We start from the raw sequence: 24363 nt of genomic DNA, 5'->3' as shown, positions 1-24363 counted from the left end.
GAACCCAATAGAAAATCTTTGGAGGGAGCTGAAAGTCCGTATTGCCCAGCGACAGCCCCGAAATCTGAAGGATCTGGAGAAGGTCTGTATGGAGGAATGGGCCAAAATCCCTGCTGCAGTGTGTGCAAACCTGGTCAAGACCTACAGGAAACGTATGATCTCTGTAATTGCAAACAAAGGTTTCTGTACCAAATATTAAGTTCTGCTTTTCTGATGTATCAAATACTTATGTCATGCAATAAAATTCAAATTATTTACTTAAAAATCATACAATGTGATTTTCTGGATTTTTGTTTTAGATTCCGTCTCTCACAGTTGAAGTGTACCTATCATAAAAATTACAGACCTCTACATGCTTTGTAAGTAGGAAAACCTGCAAAATCGGCAGTGTATCAAATACTTGTTCTCCCCACTGTATATGTCCTCTATGTTCTATATGTTCTATATGTTCTATATATCTATATGTTCTATATGTCTATATGTTCTATATGTTCTATATGTTCTATATGTTCTATATATCTATATGTTCTATATGTCTATATGTTCTATATGTTCTATATATCTATATGTTCTATATGTCTATATGTTATATATGTTCTATATGTTCTATATGTTCTATATATCTATATGTTCTATATGTCTATATGTTCTATATGTTCTATATGTTATATATGTTCTATATGTCTATATGTTCTATATGTCTATATGTTCTATATGTTCTATATATCTATATGTCCTATATGTTCTATATGTCTATATGTTATATATGTTCTATATATCTATATGTCTATATGTTCTATATGTCTATATGTTCTATATGTCTATATGTTCTATATGCTCTATATGTTCTATATGTCCTCTATATATCTATATGTTCTATATGTCTATATGTTCTATATGTTCTATATATCTATATGTCTATATGTTCTATATATCTATATGTCTATATGTTCTATATGTCTATATGTTCTATATGTTCTATATGTTCTATATGTTCTACAGTGGGGAAAAAAAGTATTTAGTCAGCCACCAATTGTGCAAGTTCTCCCACTTAAAAAGATGAGAGAGGCCTGTAATTTTCATCATAGGTACACGTCAAATATGAGAGACAAATTGTGGAAAAAAATTCCAGAAAATCACATTGTAGGATTTTTAAGGAATTTATTTGCAAATTATGGTGGAAAATAAGTATTTGGTCACCTACAAACAAGCAAGATTTCTGGCTCTCACAGACCTGTAACTTCTTCTTTAAGAGGCTCCTATGTCCTCCACTCGTTAACTGTATTAATGGCACCTGTTTGAACTTGTTATCAGTATAAAAGACACCTGTCCACAACCTCAAACAGTCACACTCCAAACTCCACTATGGCCAAGACCAAAGAGCTGTCAAAGGACACCAGAAACAAAATTGTAGACCTGCACCAGGCTGGGAAGACTGAATCTGCAATAGGTAAGCAGCTTGGTTTGAAGAAATCAACTGTGGGAGCAATTATTAGGAAATGGAAGGCATACAAGACCACTGATAATCTCCCTCGATCTGGGGCTCCACGCAAGATCTCACCCCGTGGGGTCAAAATGATCACAAGACCGGTGAGCAAAAATCCCAGAACCACACGGGGGACCTAGTGAATGACCTGCAGAGAGCTGGGACCAAAGTAACAAAGCCTACCATCAGTAACACACTACGCCGCCAGGGACATAAATCCTGCAGTGCCCTGCTTAAGCCAGTACATGTCCAGGCCCGTGCTAGAGTGCATTTGGATGATCCAGAAGAGGATTGGGAGAATGTCATATGGTCAGATGAAACCAAAATAGAACTTTTTGGTCAAAACTCAACTCGTCGTGTTTCGAGGACAAAGAATGCTGAGTTGCATCCAAAGAACACCATACCTACTGTGAAGCATGGGGGTGGAAACATCATGCTTTGGGGCTGTTTTTCTGCAAAGGGACCAGGACGACTGATCCGTGTAAAGGAAAGAATGAATGGGGCCATGTATCATGAGATTTTGAGTGAAAACCTCCTTCCATCAGCAAGGGCATTGAAGATGAAACGTGGCTGGGTCTTTCAGTATGACAATGATCCCAAACACACCGCCCGGGCAACGAAGGAGTGGCTTCGTAAGAAGCATTTCAAGGTCCTGGAATGGCCTAGCCAGTCTCCAGATCTCAACCCCATAGAAAATCTTTGGAGGGAGTTGAAAGTCCTTGTTGCCCAGCGACAGCCCCAAAACATCACGCTCTAGAGGAGATCTGCATGGAGAAAGGGCCAAAATACCGTGTGTGAAAACCTTGTGAAGACTTACAGAAAACGTTTGACCTGTGTCATTGCCAACAAAGGGTATATAACAAAGTATTGAGAAACTTTTGTTATTGACCAAATACTTATTTTCCACCATAATTTGCAAATAAATTCATAAAAAATCCTACAATGTGATTTTCTGGATTTTTTTTCCTCATTTTGTCTGTCATAGTTGACGTGTACCTATGATGAAAATTACAGGCCTCTCTCATCTTTTTAAGTGGGAGAACTTTCACAATTGGTGGCTGACTAAATACTTTTTTTCCCCACTGTATATATCTATATGTTCTATATGTTCTATATATCTATATGTCTATATGTTCTATATATCTATATGTCTATATGTTCTATATGTCTATATGTTCTATATGTTCTATATGTTCTATATGTTCTATATATCTATATGTTCTATATGTCTATATGTTCTATATGTCTATATGTTCTATATGTTCTATATGTTCTATATGTCCTCTATATATCTATATGTTCTATATGTCTATATGTTCTATATGTTCTATATATCTATATGTCTATATGTTCTATATATCTATATGTCTATATGTTCTATATGTCTATATGTTCTATATGTTCTATATGTTCTATATGTTCTATATATCTATATGTTCTATATGTTATATATGTTCTATATGTTCTATATATCTATATGTCTATATGTTCTATATATCTATATGTCTATATGTTCTATATGTCTATATGTTCTATATGTTCTATATGTTCTATATATCTATATGTTATATATGTCTATATGTTCTATATGTCTATATGTTCTATATGTTATATATGTTATATATGTTCTATATGTTCTATATGTTCTATATATATATGTTCTATATATCTATATGTCCTCTATATATCTATATGTTCTATATGTTATATATGTTATATATATCTATATGTTCTATATGTTTTATATATCTATATGTTCTATATATCTATATATCTATATGTTCTATATGTTCTATATATCTATATATCTATATGTCCTCTATGTTCTATATGTTCTATATATCTATATGTTATATATGTTCTATATGTCTATATGTTCTATATGTCTATATGTTCTATATGTTCTATATGTTATATATGTTCTATATGTTCTATATGATCTATATGTTATATATGTTCTATATGTCTATATGTTCTATATGTCTATATGTTCTATATGTTATATATGTTATATATGTTCTATATGTTCTATATGTTCTATATATCTATATGTTCTATATATCTATATGTTATATATGTTCTATATATCTATATGTCCTCTATGTTCTATATGTTCTATATATCTATATGTTCTATATGTTCTATATATCTATATGTTCTATATGTCCTCTATATGTCTATATGTCCTCTATGTTCTATATGTTCTATATGTTCTATATATCTATATGTTCTATATATCTATATGTTATATATGTTCTATATATCTATATGTCCTCTATGTTATATATGTTCTATATGTTCTATATGTTCTATATATCTATATGTTCTATATGTCCTCTATATATCTATATGTCCTCTATGTTCTATATATCTATATGTCCTCTATATATCTATATGTCCTCTATGTTCTATATGTTCTATATATCTATATATCTATATGTTCTATATGTCTATATGTTCTATATGTTCTATATGTTCTATATGTTCTATATATCTATATGTTCTATATGTCTATATGTTCTATATGTTCTATATATCTATATGTTCTATATGTCTATATGTTATATATGTTCTATATGTTCTATATGTTCTATATATCTATATGTTCTATATGTCTATATGTTCTATATGTTCTATATGTTATATATGTTCTATATATCTATATGTTCTATATGTCTATATGTTCTATATGTTCTATATGTTCTATATATCTATATGTCCTATATGTTCTATATGTCTATATGTTATATATGTTCTATATATCTATATGTCTATATGTTCTATATGTCCATATGTTCTATATGTTCTATATGTTCTATATGTCCTCTATATATCTATATGTTCTATATGTCTATATGTTCTATATGTTCTATATATCTATATGTCTATATGTTCTATATATCTATATGTCTATATGTTCTATATGTCTATATGTTCTATATGTTCTATATGTTCTATATATCTATATGTTCTATATGTTATATATGTTCTATATGTTCTATATATCTATATGTCTATATGTTCTATATATCTATATGTCTATATGTTCTATATGTCTATATGTTCTATATGTTCTATATATCTATATGTTCTATATGTCTATATGTTCTATATGTTCTATATATCTATATGTCCTATATGTTCTATATGTCTATATGTTATATATGTTCTATATATCTATATGTCTATATGTTCTATATGTCTATATGTTCTATATATCTATATGTCTATATGTTCTATATATCTATATGTCTATATGTTCTATATGTCCTCTATATATCTATATGTTCTATATGTTATATATGTTCTATATGTTCTATATATCTATATGTTCTATATGTTCTATATATCTATATGTCTATATGTTCTATATATCTATATGTCTATATGTTCTATATGTCCTCTATATATCTATATGTTCTATATGTTCTATATGTTCTATATATCTATATGTTCTATATGTTCTATATATCTATATGTTCTATATGATCTATATGTTCTATATATCTATATGTCCTCTATATATCTATATGTTCTATATATCTATATGTTCTATATGTCCTCTATGTTCTATATATCTATATGTTCTATATATCTATATGTCCTCTCTGTTCTATATGTTCTATATATCTATATGTCCTCTATATATCTATATGTTCTATATGTTATATATGTTCTATATATCTATATGTTCTATATGATCTATATGTTCTATATATCTATATGTCCTCTATGTTCTATATGTTCTATATGTTCTATATATCTATATGTTCTATATATCTATATGTTATATATGTTCTATATATCTATATGTCCTCTATGTTATATATGTTCTATATATCTATATGTTCTATATGTTCTATATATCTATATGTTCTATATGTCCTCTATATATCTATATGTCCTCTATGTTCTATATGTTCTATATATCTATATATCTATATGTTCTATATGTTCTATATATCTATATGTTCTATATATCTATATGTTCTATATGTCCTATATATATCTATATGTTCTATATGTTCTATATGTTATATATGTTCTATATATCTATATGTCCTCTCTGTTCTATATGTTCTATATATCTATATGTCCTCTATATATCTATATGTTCTATATGTTCTATATGTTATATATATCTATATGTTCTATATGTTCTATATATCTATATGTTCTATATATCTATATATCTATATGTTCTATATGTTCTATATATCTATATATCTATATATCTATATGTCCTCTATGTTCTATATGTTCTATATATCTATATGTTATATATGTTCTATATGTCTATATGTTCTATATGTCTATATGTTCTATATGTTATATATGTTATATATGTTCTATATGTTCTATATGATCTATATGTTATATATGTTCTATATGTCTATATGTTCTATATGTCTATATGCTCTATATGTTATATATGTTATATATGTTCTATATGTTCTATATGTTCTATATATCTATATGTTCTATATATCTATATGTTATATATGTTCTATATATCTATATGTCCTCTATGTTCTATATGTTCTATATATCTATATGTTCTATATGTTCTATATATCTATATGTTCTATATGTCCTCTATATGTCTATATGTCCTCTATGTTCTATATGTTCTATATGTTCTATATATCTATATGTTCTATATATCTATATGTTATATATGTTCTATATATCTATATGTCCTCTATGTTATATATGTTCTATATATCTATATGTTCTATATGTTCTATATATCTATATGTTCTATATGTCCTCTATATATCTATATGTCCTCTATGTTCTATATGTTCTATATATCTATATATCTATATGTTCTATATGTTCTATATATCTATATGTTCTATATATCTATATGTTCTATATGTCCTCTATATATCTATATGTTCTATAAGTTATATATGTTCTATATATCTATATATCTATATGTTCTATTTGTTCTATATATCTATATGTTCTATATGTCCTCTATATGTCTATATGTCCTCTATGTTCTATATGTTCTATATGTTCTATATATCTATATGTTCTATATATCTATATGTTATATATGTTCTATATATCTATATGTCCTCTATGTTATATATGTTCTATATATCTATATGTTCTATATGTCCTCTATATATCTATATGTTCTATATGTTATATATGTTCTATATATCTATATATCTATATGTTCTATATGTTCTATATATCTATATGTTCTATATGTTATATATGTTCTATATATCTATATGTCCTCTCTGTTCTATATGTTCTATATATCTATATGTCCTCTATATATCTATATGTTATATATGTTCTATATATCTATATGTTCTATATGTTCTATATATCTATATGTTCTATATATCTATATATCTATATGTTCTATATGTTCTATATATCCATATATCTATATGTCCTCTATGTTCTATATATCTATATGTTCTATATATCTATATGTTCTATATATCTATATATTCTATATGTTCTATATATCTATATGTTCTATATGTTCTATATGTTCTATATGTCTATATGTTCTATATGTTCTATATGATCTATATGTTATATATGTTCTATATATCAATATGTTCTATATATCTATATATCTATATGTTCTATATGTTTTATATATCTATATATCTATATGTCCTCTATGTTCTATATGTTCTATATATCTATATGTTATATATGTTCTATATGTTCTATATGTTCTATATGTTATATATGTTCTATATGTTCTATATGATCTATATGTTATATATGTTCTATATATCTATATGTTCTATATGATCTATATGATCTATATGTTCTATATATATATATATCTATATGTCCTCTATATATCTATATGTTATATATGTTATATATATCTATATGTTCTATATGTTCTATATGTCTATATGTTCTATATGTTATATATGTTATATATGTTCTATATATCTATATGTCCTCTATATATATATATATCTATATGTCCTCTATGTTCTATATATCTATATGTTCTATATGTTCTATATATCTATATATCTATATGTCCTCTATGTTCTATATATCTATATGTTCTATATGTTCTATATATCTATATATCTATATGTCCTCTATGTTCTATATATCTATATGTTCTATATGTTCTATATGTTCTATATATCTATATATCTATATGTCCTCTATGTTCTATATATCTATATGTTCTATATGTTCTATATATCTATATATCTATATGTTCTATATGTTCTATATGTCTATATGTTCTATATGTTCTATATGTTCTATATATCTATATGTTCTATATGTTCTATATATCTATATATCTATATGTCCTCTATGTTCCCAGTACCTGTTACATAACATACACACACCAGGGTTTCCGTTAGGAAAATGTGACGCTGGACATTTGATCGGCAGCATTTTAATTTACCCAGATGTATTGGGTGCATAACCTGATTAGGGCTCAGAATGACAAAGATCACATTTAGATTATGGTAATTAATATGAACAGAACATTTAAATCGAGGATGCAACGATGTGCGGTCCTTCTTACCGAATTCTGATGTGAACTTTGATGATAGAATAACTGTCCGCATTTACTTTTTCCTCACCCAACAAGACGAGTAAAGAACAGCAAAATCACCAGCCTATGTCAATCTACTATCCCCCGTGGTAGAAAAGCTTTACCTATTCTATTGGTCAGCTTGTCGAGATAGAAATAGCCTATTCCAATAAGGCTCTGGGACAGTTGTGTGACGAGCCCTAATTCATACAACCAATAGGCTTCATTAAAACAATTTTAAAATCAGAACGTTTAGCATAAAATGTTGTTATAAGCACACAAGGCACTAGGCTACACGTGAATGATTGTTCCAAAGGACACTGGACATGGAGTGGTTTCACAAATATCCATTAGACAGATCCAATGGGGAGTTAGCTTGTTGTTACCTGCTAGAGGACAGGTCCAATGGGGAGTTAGCTTGTTGTTACCTGCTAGAGGACAGATCCAATGGGGAGTTAGCTTGTTGTTACCTGCTAGAGGACAGGTCCAATGGGGAGTTAGCTTGTTGTTACCTGCTAGAGGACAGGTCCAATGGGGAGTTAGCTTGTTGTTACCTGATAGAGGACAGGTCCAATGGGGAGTTAGCTTGTTGTTACCTGCTAGAGGACAGGTCCAATGGGGAGTTAGCTTGTTGTTACCTGCTAGAGGACAGATCCAATGGGGAGTTAGCTTGTTGTTACCTGCTAGAGGACAGATCCAATGGGGAGTTAGCTTGTTGTTACCTGCTAGAGGACAGATCCAATGGGGAGTTAGCTTGTTGTTACCTGCTAGAGGACAGATCCAATGGGGAGTTAGCTTGTTGTTACCTGCTAGAGGACAGATCCAATGGGGAGTTAGCTTGTTGTTACCTGCTAGAGGACAGGTCCAATGGGGAGTTAGCTGGTTGTTACCTGCTAGAGGACAGGTCCAATGGGGAGTTAGCTTGTTGTTACCTGCTAGAGGACAGATCCAATGGGGAGTTAGCTTGTTGTTACCTGCTAGAGGACAGGTCCAATGGGGAGTTAGCTTGTTGTTACCTGCTAGAGGACAGATCCAATGGGGAGTTAGCTTGTTGTTACCTGCTAGAGGACAGATCCAATGGGGAGTTAGCTGGTTGTTACCTGCTAGAGGACAGGTCCAATGGGGAGTTAGCTTGTTGTTACCTGCTAGAGGACAGGTCCAATGGGGAGTTAGCTTGTTGTTACCTGCTAGAGGACAGGTCCAATGGGGAGTTAGCTTGTTGTTACCTGCTAGAGGACAGGTCCAATGGGGAGTTAGCTTGTTGTTACCTGCTAGAGGACAGATCCAATGGGGAGTTAGCTGGTTGTTACCTGCTAGAGGACAGATCCAATGGGGAGTTAGCTGGTTGTTACCTGCTAGAGGACAGATCCAATGGGGAGTTAGCTTGTTGTTACCTGCTAGAGGACAGGTCCAATGGGGAGTTAGCTTGTTGTTACCTGCTAGAGGACAGGTCCAATGGGGAGTTAGCTTGTTGTTACCTGCTAGAGGACAGGTCCAATGGGGAGTTAGCTTGTTGTTACCTGCTAGAGGACAGATCCAATGGGGAGTTAGCTTGTTGTTACCTGCTAGAGGACAGATCCAATGGGGAGTTAGCTTGTTGTTACCTGCTAGAGGACAGATCCAATGGGGAGTTAGCTTGTTGTTACCTGCTAGAGGACAGGTCCAATGGGGAGTTAGCTTGTTGTTACCTGCTAGAGGACAGGTCTGGACATGGAGTGGTTTCACAAATATCCATTAGACAGATCGAATGGGGAGTTAGCTGGTTGTTACCTGCTAGAGGACAGGTCCAATGGGGAGTTAGCTTGTTGTTACCTGCTAGAGGACAGATCCAATGGGGAGTTAGCTTGTTGTTACCTGCTAGAGGACAGATCCAATGGGGAGTTAGCTTGTTGTTACCTGCTAGAGGACAGATCCAATGGGGAGTTAGCTTGTTGTTACCTGCTAGAGGACAGATCCAATGGGGAGTTAGCTGGTTGTTACCTGCTAGAGGACAGGTCCAATGGGGAGTTAGCTTGTTGTTACCTGCTAGAGGACAGATCCAATGGGGAGTTAGCTGGTTGTTACCTGCTAGAGGACAGATCCAATGGGGAGTTAGCTTGTTGTTACCTGCTAGAGGACAGGTCCAATGGGGAGTTAGCTTGTTGTTACCTGCTAGAGGACAGATCGAATGGGGAGTTAGCTGGTTGTTACCTGCTAGAGGACAGGTCCAATGGGGAGTTAGCTTGTTGTTACCTGCTAGAGGACAGGTCCAATGGGGAGTTAGCTTGTTGTTACCTGCTAGAGGACAGATCCAATGGGGAGTTAGCTTGTTGTTACCTGCTAGAGGACAGATCCAATGGGGAGTTAGCTTGTTGTTACCTGCTAGAGGACAGATCGAATGGGGAGTTAGCTGGTTGTTACCTGCTAGAGGACAGGTCCAATGGGGAGTTAGCTTGTTGTTACCTGCTAGAGGACAGATCCAATGGGGAGTTAGCTTGTTGTTACCTGCTAGAGGACAGATCCAATGGGGAGTTAGCTTGTTGTTACCTGCTAGAGGACAGGTCCAATGGGGAGTTAGCCTTGGAGATCCCAGTGGATGGAGAGAATGCCATTGGAGAGGAGAAGCTGGACAGAGGGAGTGCTGGAGAGAGGGAGAGAGCGAGAGAGCAGAAGAGAAGGAGGGAGAGAGAGGGAGAGGAGAGAGAGCGGAGAGGAGAGAGGGAGAGGAGAGAGAGCGGGAGAGGAGAGAGAGCGGGAGAGGAGAGGGGGAGAGGAGAGAGAGCGGGAGAGGAGAGAGAGCGGGAGAGGAGAGGGGGAGAGGAGAGAGAGCGGGAGAGGAGAGAGAGCGGGAGAGGAGAGAGAGCAGAGAGGAGAGAGAGCGGGAGAGGAGAGAGGGAGAGGAGAGAGGGAGGGGAGAGGAGAAAGAGAGCAGGAGAGGAGAGAGAGAGAGATTGGCTAATTGACAAACAAACAAACCAAAACAAAGGCAAAGTCTTCTCATGCTTTGTTGATTTCAAAAAAGCTTTTGACTCAATTTGGCATGAGGGTCTGCTATACAAATTGATGGAAAGTGGGGTTAGGGGAAAAACATACGACATTATAAAATCCATGTACACAAACAACAAGTGTGCGGTTAAAATTGGCAAAAAACACACACATTTCTTTCCACAGGGCCGTGGGGAGAGACAGGGATGCAGTTTAAGCCCCACCCTCTTCAACATATATATCAACGAATTGGCGAGGGCACTAGAACAGTCTGCAGCACCCGGCCTCACTTCTACTAAAATCTGAAGTCCAATGTTTTCTTTTTGCTGATGATCTGGTGCTTCTGTCACCAACCAAGGAGGGCCTACAGCAGCACCTAGATCTTCTGCACAGATTCTGTCAGACCTGGGCCCTGACAGTAAATCTCAGTAAGACAAAAATAATGGTGTTCCAAAAAAGGTCCATTTGCCAGGACCACAAATACAAATTCCATTTAGACACCGTTGCCCTAGAGCACACAAAAAACTATACATACCTTGGCCTAAACTTCAGCGCCACAGGTAACTTCCACAAAGCTGTGAACGATCTGAGAGACAAGGCAAGAAGGGCCTTCTATGCCATCAAAAAGAACATAAAATTTGACATACCAATTAGGATCTGGCAAAAAATACTTGAATCAGTTATAGAACCCATTGCCCTTTATGGCTGTGAGGTCTGGGGTCCGCTCACCAACCAAGAATTCACAAAATGGGATAAACACCAAATTGAGACTCTGCATGCAGAATTCTGCAAAAACATCCTCCGTGTACAACGTAAAACACCAAATAATGCATGCAGAGCAGAATTAGGCCAATACCCGCTAATTATCAAAATCCAGAAAAGAGCCGTTAAATTCTATAACCACTTAAAAGGAAGCGATTCCCAAACCTTCCATAGCAAAGCCATCACCTACAGAGAGATGAACTTGGAGAAGAGTCCCCTAAGTAAGCTGGTCCTGGGGTTCTGTTCACAAACACAAACAGACCCACAGAGCCCCAGGACAACACCAACAACAACAACACAATTAGACCCAACCAAATCATGAGAAAACAAAAATATAATTACTTGACACATTGGAAAGAACAAACAAAAAAACAGAGCAAACTAGAATGCTATTTGGCCCTAAACAGAGAGTACACAGTGGCAGAATACCTGACCACTGTGACTGACCCAAACTTAAGGAAAGCTTTGACTATGTACAGACTCAGTGAGCATAGCCTTGCTATTGAGAAAGGCCGCCGTAGGCAGACCTGGCTCTCAAGAGAAGACAGGCTATGTGCACACTGCCCACAAAATTAGGTGGAAACTGAGCTGCACTTCCTAACCTCCTGCCAAATGTATGACCATATTAGAGACACATATTTCCCTCAGATTACAGCGATCCACAAAGAATTCGAAAACAAACCCAATTTTGATAAACTCCCTTATCTACTGGGTGAAAAACCACAATGTGCCATCACAGCTGCAAGATGTGTGACCTGTTGCCACAAGAAAAGGGCAACCAGTGAAGAACAAACACCATTGTAAATACAACCCATATTTATGTTTATTTATTTTCCCATTTGTACTTTAACTATTTGCACATTGTTACAACACTGTATATAGACATAATATGACATTTGAAATGTCTTTATTCTTCTGAAACTTCTGAGTGTAATGTTTACTGTTAATATTTATTGTTTATTTCACTTTTGTTTACTATCTACTTCACTTGCTTTGGCAATGCTAACATATGTTTCCCATGCCAATAAAGCCCTTAAATTGAATTGAATTGACATTGAATTTAGATACTTTTTCAGCATGTTTTTACAAAGAGATAGATTTAGAGTTAGATAAACCTGGATTTTTCCACAAGGACGTATACAGGATATTGGACAACATTACCTGGAAGGATTCCTATTACCAAATATTCTTATTCCTAAGGACTATACAGCAAATGCTCTGGCAAACCAATGACCAGGAAAAGAAGCACAACAGACATCTGAAAATACCATCCAACCTGGAACTGAGTGAGTAATATTAAGTCTGAAGCTACTTTTAAAGCCAAGAAGAAAGATAAATTACGTTAATCTATTTTACTCTATAAGGACTGAATGCTAAGTTAAGGCTACCAAGCTTGCTAGGACAGAACAGATCCGGCTGCAACTTCAATTAGCACTGAGGTGTGAAGTCAACGCCCTTGAGCCCAACAATGGCAGGAGAGTTTCACAGCCTCCCCCACACAAATGCAGAGGCCTTTGAAGCCCCCTGCTCAATGGCCACCGTCTCTGCAGAGGTCATTACAATACAGTACCCCTTGGATGTAAAAAATTAAAGACTACAAAAAGAAGCTCCTCATGGACAATCGAGAAACACTATTTGCTGACTGCTACAAAAATGGGAACATAAGCAACTTAATCTTCCACACAGACCATCTCCTGGCATGGCACAGTGCTATATTATATTAACACTGTTAAGAGGGGGGTATTAGCGATGGGTGGAAACTCAGGATACTGGACAATGAGGACTCTGAGTCAGCCAATGTCAACCTGTACAAATCTGGAACAGTATGGGTACAGGGCAAACCCAAACAGTTTTAGCTGGACTTTCACAGAATCAAAGAGGGAGCGCAGCAGGGAAAGACTCCCCTGCCCCAGGCCTCTTCATTAAACAACCACACAGACGAACAACCCCAAGCGGAAAGTCAACCTCCCAGCACAGAGCACTACTCCCTCACTGAAATGAAGGATAACTCCAGCTGGGTGAATTTAAGGCAGGTGGAGCTGGAACAGCAGGTGAACACACTCCAGTCAGCACAGACCCAGACAACAGTCCAGCACAACAACACCCCCTCAACCAGACCCGGAGAGCTGGAGGTGGAGAGAGACATGTCTGCACTTTGGACTGTGGTGAGACAACATCAACAGGAGAAAGAGCAGGAGCAGGAGAAGAACAGAGCACTAGAGGAGAGGATCAGAGTGCTGGAGGAGAAGGTGAGAAAGATGACGTGTGACAGAGAACAACCCGTTAGAGAGCTGGCCAACCACGCAGAGAAGCCAGCAGAACAGTCCACCCCAGACCCAGACCCTGACCATAGCCTTGACATCACAGCAGGACAGACAAATGAAGAATCAGGGGATCCCCCCTCTGAGCCCCCCCTTCTTCTACTTTCCCCAACGTGCAAGTGGTTATCTCCACCCTGCTACCACAAAAATACTTCCACCTTGCTACCATACAGCGGGTAAATGCGAGTATTTCCTGTGACTGTGCCTCAAAACCAAATGTCTACCTGGCCCACCACTCCACCCTGGACTTGAACAGCCTTTACGACCAGGTCCACCTATACAAGGCAGCAGTGCCCACCTTCGCCCGGACCCTAAAGGATATCGCCCTCAACCGCAGACCCAACACCTCACACAGGAGCAACAGATCAACAGACACCCCACCCAGACCAGCGAGACACTCTCACAGACCCGCGGGACGCCCCCCAGGACCTACACATAGAGGACCCCCGCAGAGAGGACCTACATCCAGACCACAGCACCATCAGCCACATCTACACCCCCACCAATTAACTCCCCCCCCCAAGTCAACCATGCCCACACCCCATTTAGTCCTTTCTTTGTCTAGTAGTTTGGATGACAAGAGGCAAAGCACGCGCCTTTTGTTAGACGAACCACGGTACCGTATCTATTAAATATTTTGTATTAACTCCCCATATAATTGTTTAAGTATATTCTTGCATCCTGAATTACTTGACACCAGAGAAACTTATCATAACACCAACCATGCCCACACCCCATATAGACCCCCTGAGATCAGACCTATGCCCCTCCTGCCCACCTCATGCCCCCCACTCCCACAAAGAGGGCCTCAACATGAGTCACACATACGCCCAGGCCATGAGCAGGCAAACAGACCCAACCCCCACTCTTACACTAGCCCAAGACAATGGCACGTACCAGATGCTCAGCAGGCTCTGCTCACACTTACTGGTCTGAGGCCAAACCACACGACCAACAACATTGGACACTTTATGGAACACAAAGCATTCACTATTTCATCCTGGAATATCCAAGGCCTGAGGTCATCTGCCTTTGGCCTAAAGAGCAGGAACCCAGACTTCATCAAATAAATCAGAAATACAGACATTGTCATCCTACAAGAAACATGGTATAGAGGAGATGGACCCACTGGTTGCCCTCTAGGTTACAGAGAGCTGGTAGTTACATCCACCAAACTACCAGGTGTGAAACAGGGAAGGGACACAGGGAGTAGGCTAATTTGGTATAGAGCAGACCTAACTCACTCTATTAAATTAATTAAAACAGGAACATTTGGATAGAAATTCAAAAGGAAATTCTCTCAAAAGAGAAAAATGTAATCCTGTGTGCTACCTATTCACCCCCACTAGAATCCCCATACTTCATGAATACTGCTTCCCATCCTAGAGGTGGAAATCAATAATTTCCAGGCTCAGGGACATGTACTAGTCTGTGGTGACCTAAATGCCAGAACTGGACAAGAACCTGACACCCTCAGCACACAGGGGGACAAACACCTACCTGAAGGTGACAGCATTCACTCCCCCATATGCCCCCCTAGACACAACTACGACAACATAACCAACAAAAACGGGTCACAACTCCTGCAGCTCTGTCGTAGGTACACCTACAGCTCATCCCTTGGCAGTAGTACTGTAGACTACTTTATCACTGACCTCAACCCAGAGTCTAACAGATCATTCACAGTCAGCCCACTGACACCCCTATCAGATCACAGCAAAATCACAGTCTACTTGAACAGAGCAATACTCAATCATGAGGCATCAAAGCCAAAGGAACTGAATAATATTAAGAAATGCTATAGAAGGAAGGAAAGTAGTGTCGAAACCTACCAAAAAACAATTTGGTATCAACAAATTCAATCCCTATTAGACAACTTCCTGGACAAAACATTTAACTGTAATAGTGAAGGTGTAAACTTGGCAGTAGAAAACCTAAACAGTATATTTGACCTCTCAGCTTCCCTATCAAATATATACATTTCAAGCAGAAAACCTAAGAAAATGTTAAACAATGACAAATGGTTTGATGAATAATGCATAAACCTAAGAATGAAATTGAGAAACCTATCCAACCAAAAACATAGAGACCCAGAAAGTCTACGCCTTCACTATGGTGAATCACTAAAACAATACAGAAATACACTACGGAAAAAGAAGGAACAGCATGTCAGAAATCAGCTCAATGTAATTGAAGAATCCTAAGAATCTAACCACTTCTGGGAAAATTGGAACATACTAACAAACAACAACAGGAAGAGCTATCTATCCAAAACGGAGATGTATGGGTAAACCACTTCTCCAATCTTTTTGGCCCTATAACAGAGAATAAACAGCAAAAAAATATATACAGTGGGAAAAAAAGTATTTAGTCAGCCACCAATTGTGCAAATTCTCTAACTTAAAAAGATGGGAGAGGCCTGTAATTTTCATCATAGGTACAAGTCAACTATGACAGACAAATTGAGATTTGTTTTCTCCAGAAAATCACATTGTAGGATTTTTAATGAATTTATTTGCAAATTATGGTGGAAAAATAAGTATTTGGTATTTGGTCACCTACAAACAAGCAATATTTCTGGCTCTCACAGACCTGTAACAACTTCTTTAAGAGGCTCCTCTGTCCTCCACTCGTTACCTGTATTAATGGCACCTATTTGAACTTGTTATCAGTATAAAAGACACCTGTCCACAACCTCAAACAGTCACACTCCAAACTCCACTATGGCCAAGACCAAAGAGCTGTCAAAGGACACCAGAAACAAAATTGTAGACCTGCACCAGGCTGGGAAGACTGAATCTGCAATAGGTAAGCAGCTTGGTTTGAAGAAATCAACTGTGGGAGCAATTATTAGGAAATGGAAGACATACAAGACCACTGATAATCTCCCTCGATCTGGGGCTCCACGCAAGATCTCACCCCGTGGGTCAAAATGATCACAAGAACGGTGAGCAAAAATCCCAGAACCACACGGGGGGGACCTAGTGAATGACCTGCAGAGAGCTGGGACCAAAGTAACAAAGCCTACCATCAGTAACACACTACGCCGCCAGGGACTCAAATCCTGCAGTGCCAGACGTGTCCCCCTGCTTAAGCCAGTACATGTCCAGGTCTGTCTGAAGTTTGCTAGAGTGCATTTGGATGATCCAGAAGAGGATTGGGAGAATGTCATATGGTCAGATGAAACCAAAATTGAACTTTTTGGTAAAAACTCAACTCGTCGTGTTTGAAGGACAAAGAATGCTGAGTTGCATCCAAAGAACACCATACCTACTGTGAAGCATGGGGGTGGAAACATCATGCTTTGGGGCTGTTTTTCTGCAAAGGGACCAGGACGACTGATCTGTGTAAAGGAAAGAATGAATGGGGCCATGTATCGTGAGATTTTGAGTGAAAACCTCCTTCCATCAGCAAGGGCATTGAAGATGAAACGTGGCTGGGTCTTTCAGCATGACAATGATCCCAAACACACCGCCCGGGCAACGAAGGAGTGGCTTCGTAAGAAGCATTTCAAGGTCCTGGAGTGGCCTAGCCAGTCTCCAGATCTCAACCCCATAGAAAATCTTTGGAGGGAGTTGAAAGTCTGTGTTGCCCAGCAACAGCCCCAAAACATCACTGCTCTAGAGGAGATCTGCATGGAGGAATGGGCCAAAATACCAGCAACAGTGTGAGAAAACCTTGTGAAGACTTACAGAAAACGTTTGACCTGTGTCATTGCCAACAAAGGGTATATAACAAAGTATTGAGAAACTTTTGTTATTGACCAAATACTTATTTTCCACCATAATTTGCAAATAAATTCATTAAAAATCCTACAATGTGATTTTCTGGATTTTTTTTCTTCTCATTTTGTCTGTCATAGTTGACGTGTACCTATGATGAAAATTACAGGCCTCTCTCATCTTTTTAAGTGGGAGCCTTGCACAATTGGTGGCTGACTAAATACTTTTTTTCCCCACTGTACATGATCAAATGCAAATCTTAGAATCAACTATTAAAGACTACCAGAACCCACTGGATTCTTCAATTACATTGAATGAACTACAGGAAAAATACAAACCCTCCAACCCAAAAACGCCTGTGGTGTTGATGGTATCTTAAATGAAATGATAAAATATACAGACCACAAATTCAAATTGGCTATCCTTAAACTCTTTAACATCATCCTACGCTCTGGCATCTTCCCCAATATTTGGAACCAAGGACTGATCACCCCAATCCGCAAAATACAAATTTGACCCCAATAACTACCGTGGGAAAATCCTCTGCATTATCATTAACAGCAGACTCTTACATTTCCTCAGTGAAAACAATGTACTGAGCAAATGTCAAATTGGCTTTTTAGCAAATTGACCGTATGACAGACCATGTATTCACCCTGCACACCCTAACTGACAAACAAACAAACAAACAAAAACAAAGGCAAAGTCTTCTCATGCTTTGTTGATTTCAAAAAAGCTTTTGACTCAATTTGGCATGAGGGTCTGCTACACAAATTGATGGAAAGTGGTGTTGGGGGAAAAACATACAACATTATGAAATCCATGTACATAAACAACAAGTGTTCGGTAAAAATTTGCAAAAAACACACACATTTCTTTCCAAAGGGCCATGGGGTTAGACAGGGATGCAGCTTAAGCCCCACTCTCTTCAACATATACATTCGGAAAGTATTCAGACCCCTTGACTTGTTCCACATCTTGTTACATTACAGCCTTATTCTAAAATTGATTAAATTGTTTTTTTCCTCATGATTCTTCTTGGGTATGATGCTACAAGCTTGGCACACCTGTATTTGGGGAGTTTCTCCCAGTCTTCTCTGCAGATCCTCTCAAGCTAAGTCAGATTGGATGGGGACCGTCGCTGCACAGCTATTTTCAGGTCTCTCCAGAGATGTTCGATCTGGTTCAAGTCCGGGCTCTGGCTGAGCCACTCAAGGACATTCAGAGACTTGTCCCAAAGCCACTCCTGCGTTGTATTGGCTGTGTGCTTAGGGTCATTGTCCTGTTGGAAGATTAACCTCCGCCCAAGTCTGAGGTCCTGAGCGCTCTGGAGCAAGTTTTCATCAAGGATCTCTCTGTACTTTGCTCCATTCATCTTTACCTCGATCCTGACTAGTCTCCCAGTCCCTGCCGCTGAAAAACATCCCCACAGGATGATGCTGCCACCACCATGCTTCACCGTAGGGATGGTGCCAGGTTTCATCCAGACGTGACGCTTAGCATTCAGGCCAAAGAGTTCAGTCTTGGTTTCATCAGACCAGAGAATCTTGTTTCTCATGATCTGAAAGTCCTTTAGGTGCCTTTTGGCAAACTCCAAGCGGGCTGTCATGTGCCTTTTACTGAGGAGTGGCTTCCGTCTGGCCACTCTACCGTAAAGGCCTGATTGGTGGAGTGCTGCAGAGATGGTTGTCCTTCTGGAAGGTTCACCCATCTCCACAGAGGAACTCTGGAGCTCTGTCAGAGTGACCATCGGGTTCTGGGTCACCTCCCTGACCAAGGCTCTTCTCCCCCGATTGCTCAATTTGGCCAGGCGGCCAGCTCTAGGAAGAGTCTTGTTGGTTCCAAACTTCGGCCATTTAAGAATGATGGAGGCCACGGTGTTCTTTGGGACCTTCAATGCTGCGAATTGTTTTGGTACCCTTCCCCAGATCTGTGCCTTGACACGATCCTGTCTCGGAGCTCTACGGACAATTCCTTCGACCTCATGGCTTGGTTTTTGCTCTGACATGCACTGTCAACTGTGGGACCTTTAATAGACAGATGTGAGCCTTTCCAAATCATGTCCAATCAATTGAATTCACCACAGGTGGACTCCAATCAAAGTTGTAGAAACATCTCAAGGATGATCAATGGAAACAGGATGCACCTGAGCTCAATTTCGAGTCTCATAGCAAAGGGTCTCAAAACGTATGTAAATAAGGTATGTGTTTTTTATTTTTAATAAATTAGCATAAAATCTCTAAAAAACTGTTTACGCTTTGTCATTATGGGGTATTGTGTGTAGATTGATCAGGATTTGTATTTATTTAATACATTTTAGAATATGGCTGTAATTTAACAAAATGTTACAGTTGGTGAGGTGGCTCTACTCCATTACCCAGCAGTATATATCAGGTCTGATTCCATGTATATAACCTCCCTACTGTTATCTTATTTTACTGCTGCTCTTTAATTATTTGCCATTTATATTTTTTTCTTAAAAACTGCATTGTTGGTTAAGGGCTTGTAAGTAAGCATTTCACTGTAATGTCTACACCTGTTGTATTCGGCGCATGTGGCAAATACGATTTGATTTGATTTGGTCTGATTACATCCCAGCAGACAGTATATACAGCGCCTTGCAAAAGTATTCATCCCCCTTGGCGTTTTTCCTATTTTGTTGCATTACAACCTGTAATTTAAATTGATTTTTATTTGGATTTCATGTAATGGACATACACAAAATAGTCCAAATTGGTGAAGTGAAATTTAAAAAATAACTTGTTTCAAAAAAATTCTGAAAAATAAATAACGGAAAAGTGGTGCGTGCTTATGTATTCAACCCCTTTGCTATGAAGCCCCTAAATAAGATCTGGTGCAACCAATTACCTTCAGAAGTCAGATAATTAGTTAAATAAAGTCCACCTGTGTGCAATCTAAGTGTCACATGATCTGTCATATGATCTCAGTATATATACACCTGTTCTGAAAGGCCCCAGAGTCTGCAACACCACTAAGCAAGCGGCACCATGAAGACCACGGAGCTCTCCAAACAGGTCAGGGACAAAGTTGTGGAGAAGTACAGCTCAGGGTTGGGTTATAAACAAATATCCGAAACTTTGAACATCCCACAGAGCACCATTAAATCCATTATTTTAAAAAATTGAAAGAATATGGCACCACAACAAACCTGCCAAAAGAGGGCCGCCCACCAAAACTCACAGACCAGGCAAGGATGGCATTAATCAGAGGCAATAAAGAGACCAAATATAACGCTTTACGGAAGAGTGGCCAGAAAAAAGCCATTGCTTAAAGATAAAAATAAGCAAACACGTTTGGTGTTCGCCAAAAGGCATGTGGGAGACTCCCCAAACATATGGAAGAAGGTACTCTGGTCAGATGAGACTAAAAATTAGCTTTTTGGCCATCAAGGAAAACGCTATGTCTGGCGCAAACCCAACACCTCTCATCACCCCGAGAACACCATCCCCACAGTGAAGCATGGTGGTGGTAGCATCATGCTGTTGGGATGTTTTTCATCAGCAGGGACTGGGAAACTGTTCAGAATTGAAGGAATGATGGATGGCGCTAAATACAGGGACATTTTTGAGGGAAACCTGTTTCAGTCTTCCAGAGATTTGAGACTTGGACGGAGGTTCACCTTCCAGCAGGATAATGACCCTAAGCATACTGCTAAAGCAACACTCGAGTGGTTTAAGGGGAAACATTTAAATGTCTTGGAATGGCCTAGTCAAAGCCAAGACCTCAATCCAATTGAGAATCTGTGGTATGACTTAAAGATTGCTGTACACCAGCGGAACCCATCCAACTTGAAGGAGCTGGAGCAGTTTTGCCTTGAAGAATGGGCAAAAATCCCAGTGGCTAGATGTGCCAAGCTTATAGAGACATACCCCAAGAGACTTGCAGCTGTAATTGCTGCAAAAGGTAGCTCTACAAAGTATTGACTTTGGGGGGGGTGAATAGTTATGCACGCTCAAGTTTCTGTTTTTTTGTCTTATTTCTTGTTTGTTTCACAATAACAAATATTTTGCATCTTCAAAGTGGTAGGCATGTTGTGTAAATCAAATGATACAAACCCCCAAAAAATCAATTTTAATTCCAGGTTGTAAGGCAACAAAATAGGAAAGATGCCAAGGGGGGGTGAATACTTTTGCAAGCCACTGTATCATGTCTGATTACATCCCAGATAGACACACACAACCCAAGAGACATAGTGTATGCATAACCAGTACCCATGCTGCATACATAACCCCATCCCTACTTTACTAGACTGTATAACACCATACATAACCCTCTTCACATTTCACCGTATGATACAGCAAATAACTTGTGGCTGAGTACAAGAAGTAGAAATAAAAATATACTATTATGTCCTTTGCTCAATGCCAAAACCGACCCTTAGCACTGTGTAGGCAGGCATTTCACTCACACACATTGAAGACCATCCACACCCGTGTAGGCAGGTATTATTGTACCCTGTATTACCTGGAGTGGTGCCAATTGGGGCGGGGGAGAGGAGGCTGGAGTCGCCATTGGCCAGGGGCAGGGTCATCGTCATGGGAACCAGGGAGGGCACGGAGGTCACGGAGGGTTCAAGGGGCATCGGGGTCAGGACGGGCATGCTGACCAACAGATTTAGCATTGAGCCCATTCCTGTGGAGGGAGGGACATTATTCCACTGACTCTCCAAAGCCTCTCAGAGTAGTGCTGATCCTAGAGGGGACCTGACCCTAGATCAGATACTTTACTGAGGAAAAATGTACTTACTATGACTGAGATGTGTGGTTGTCCCACCTAGCTATCTTAAGAGGAATGCACTGGATAAGAGCATCTGCTAAATGACTAAAATGTAATTGTAATGTACTCTGAGACTCTTTATGCCCTGATCCCAGATCAGCACTGCTACTCTGAGACCCTTTATGCCCTGATCCCAGATCAGCACTGCTACTCTGAGACTCTTTATGCCCTGATCCCAGATCAGCACTGCTACTCTGAGACCCTTTATGCCCTGATCCCAGATCAGCACTGCTACTCTGAGACCCTTTATGCCCTGATCACTGAGGTCACAATCCGTCCGGTCTTACCGAAGCGTGCTGATGACGTCATAATGGAGGTGGGCGTGGTAGTGGGCGGCTGCTTCATGCTGATTGGTAGAGAGGGGGGAAGGCCCCGCCCCTGCAGCGTCAGTTTAATCAGCTTCATGGCGATAGAGAACTCCAGCTGGTCCATCCTCCCGTCACTACCCATATCAGCTAGGGACCTGAGGGGAGGAGAGAGGAGGTTATAAAGCTTCCATAAACCATGCTGTAGTGTAGATCCAGATTCCACATCCTCCGTTCAGAGCTCTGATTACAGCACACACACACACACACACTACAACATGGTTTAACCCGGGGACGGGCCGGAGTCCAGACAGGAGGGATGTGTGTTTGTCTCACCAGATCTCAGCCAGGACAGGAGGGGGCAGGCCAGACTGGAGGAAAAACGTCTTTGCCTGTTCACCTACACAACACAACACACACCTGTTAGATACACACACACACACACACACACTATCACAATCACACACACACACACACACACACACTTGGACCCGTTAGATACACACACGGTAAGGTAAGGTAAGTTCGGTTAAGGTCAGGTCAGGTCAGGTATGTGATATGGAGACTAACCTGATAAGTATCCCAGGACAGGTGTTAGAGAGTCAAACTGTTTATCATGTTTCAGCCTCTCCTCTGGACTGATGATCCACATGCTGACTGCATCTAGAGAGAGATGAGGGAGGGAGGGAGAGGGGGGAGGAGGGATGGAGGGCAGGGGGAGGGGGGAGGCAGGGAGGGAGAGAGAGGGGGACAGGGAGAGAGAGAGGGGGACAGGGAGGGAGAGAGGGGGACAGGGAGGGAGAGAGAGATGAGGGAGGAAGGGAGAGGGGGGAGGAGGGATGGAGGGCAGGGGGAGGGAGGAGGTAGGGAGGGAGAGAGAGGGGGACAGGGAGAGAGAGAGGGGGACAGGGAGGGAGAGAGGGGGACAGGGAGGGAGAGAGAGATGAGGGAGGAAGGGAGAGGGGGGAGGAGGGATGGAGGGCAGGGGGAGGGAGGAGGTAGGGGAGGGAGAGAGAGGGGGGACAGGGAGAGAGAGAGGGGGACAGGGAGGGAGAGAGGGGGACAGGGAGGGAGAGAGAGATGAGGGAGGAAGGGAGAGGGGGGAGGAGGGATGGAGGGCAGGGGGAGGGGGAGGGAGGAGGCAGGGAGGGAGAGAGAGGGGGACAGGGAGAGAGAGAGAGATGAGGGAGGGAGAGGGGGGAGAGGGACGGGGAGAGATTCAAATTACTAAACTGAAATGGTACCTATTCCGTACAGCGCACGTCTGGCTAACGCCTCAAAGTAGTGCACTATAGCGAATAGAGAATAGGCTGCCAATAGTTAACCCTGAAGGGATGGAGAGGTTGGCTCCATATAGTGCACTATAGCGAATAGAGAATAGGCTGCCAATAGTTAACCCTGAAGGGATGGAGAGGTTGGCTCCATATAGTGCACTATAGCGAATAGAGAATAG

At 39.4% G+C, this 24363-nt stretch overlaps 1 protein-coding gene across 1 annotated transcript in view; it reads right to left on the bottom strand.

Moving 5' to 3' along the window:
- The window catches only part of LOC121555711 (intersectin-2-like), a 103297-nt gene that overhangs the window by 59042 nt on the left and 19892 nt on the right, over window positions 1-24363 (bottom strand). Inside the window, exons 3-7 of the mRNA XM_045212714.1 lie at window positions 23481-23573; window positions 23247-23310; window positions 22893-23068; window positions 22294-22461; window positions 10566-10659 (exon numbers count right to left, since the gene is read on the bottom strand). Of these exons, the coding sequence (XP_045068649.1) occupies window positions 10566-10659; window positions 22294-22461; window positions 22893-23068; window positions 23247-23310; window positions 23481-23573 (595 nt within the window). The remainder of the gene's footprint in view (window positions 1-10565; window positions 10660-22293; window positions 22462-22892; window positions 23069-23246; window positions 23311-23480; window positions 23574-24363) is intronic.

The sequence above is a fragment of the Coregonus clupeaformis genome, unplaced genomic scaffold, assembly GCF_020615455.1.
Source record: "Coregonus clupeaformis isolate EN_2021a unplaced genomic scaffold, ASM2061545v1 scaf0044, whole genome shotgun sequence".
Lineage (NCBI taxonomy): Eukaryota > Metazoa > Chordata > Actinopteri > Salmoniformes > Salmonidae > Coregonus > Coregonus clupeaformis.
This window is presented reverse-complemented; position numbering and strand designations above follow the sequence as displayed.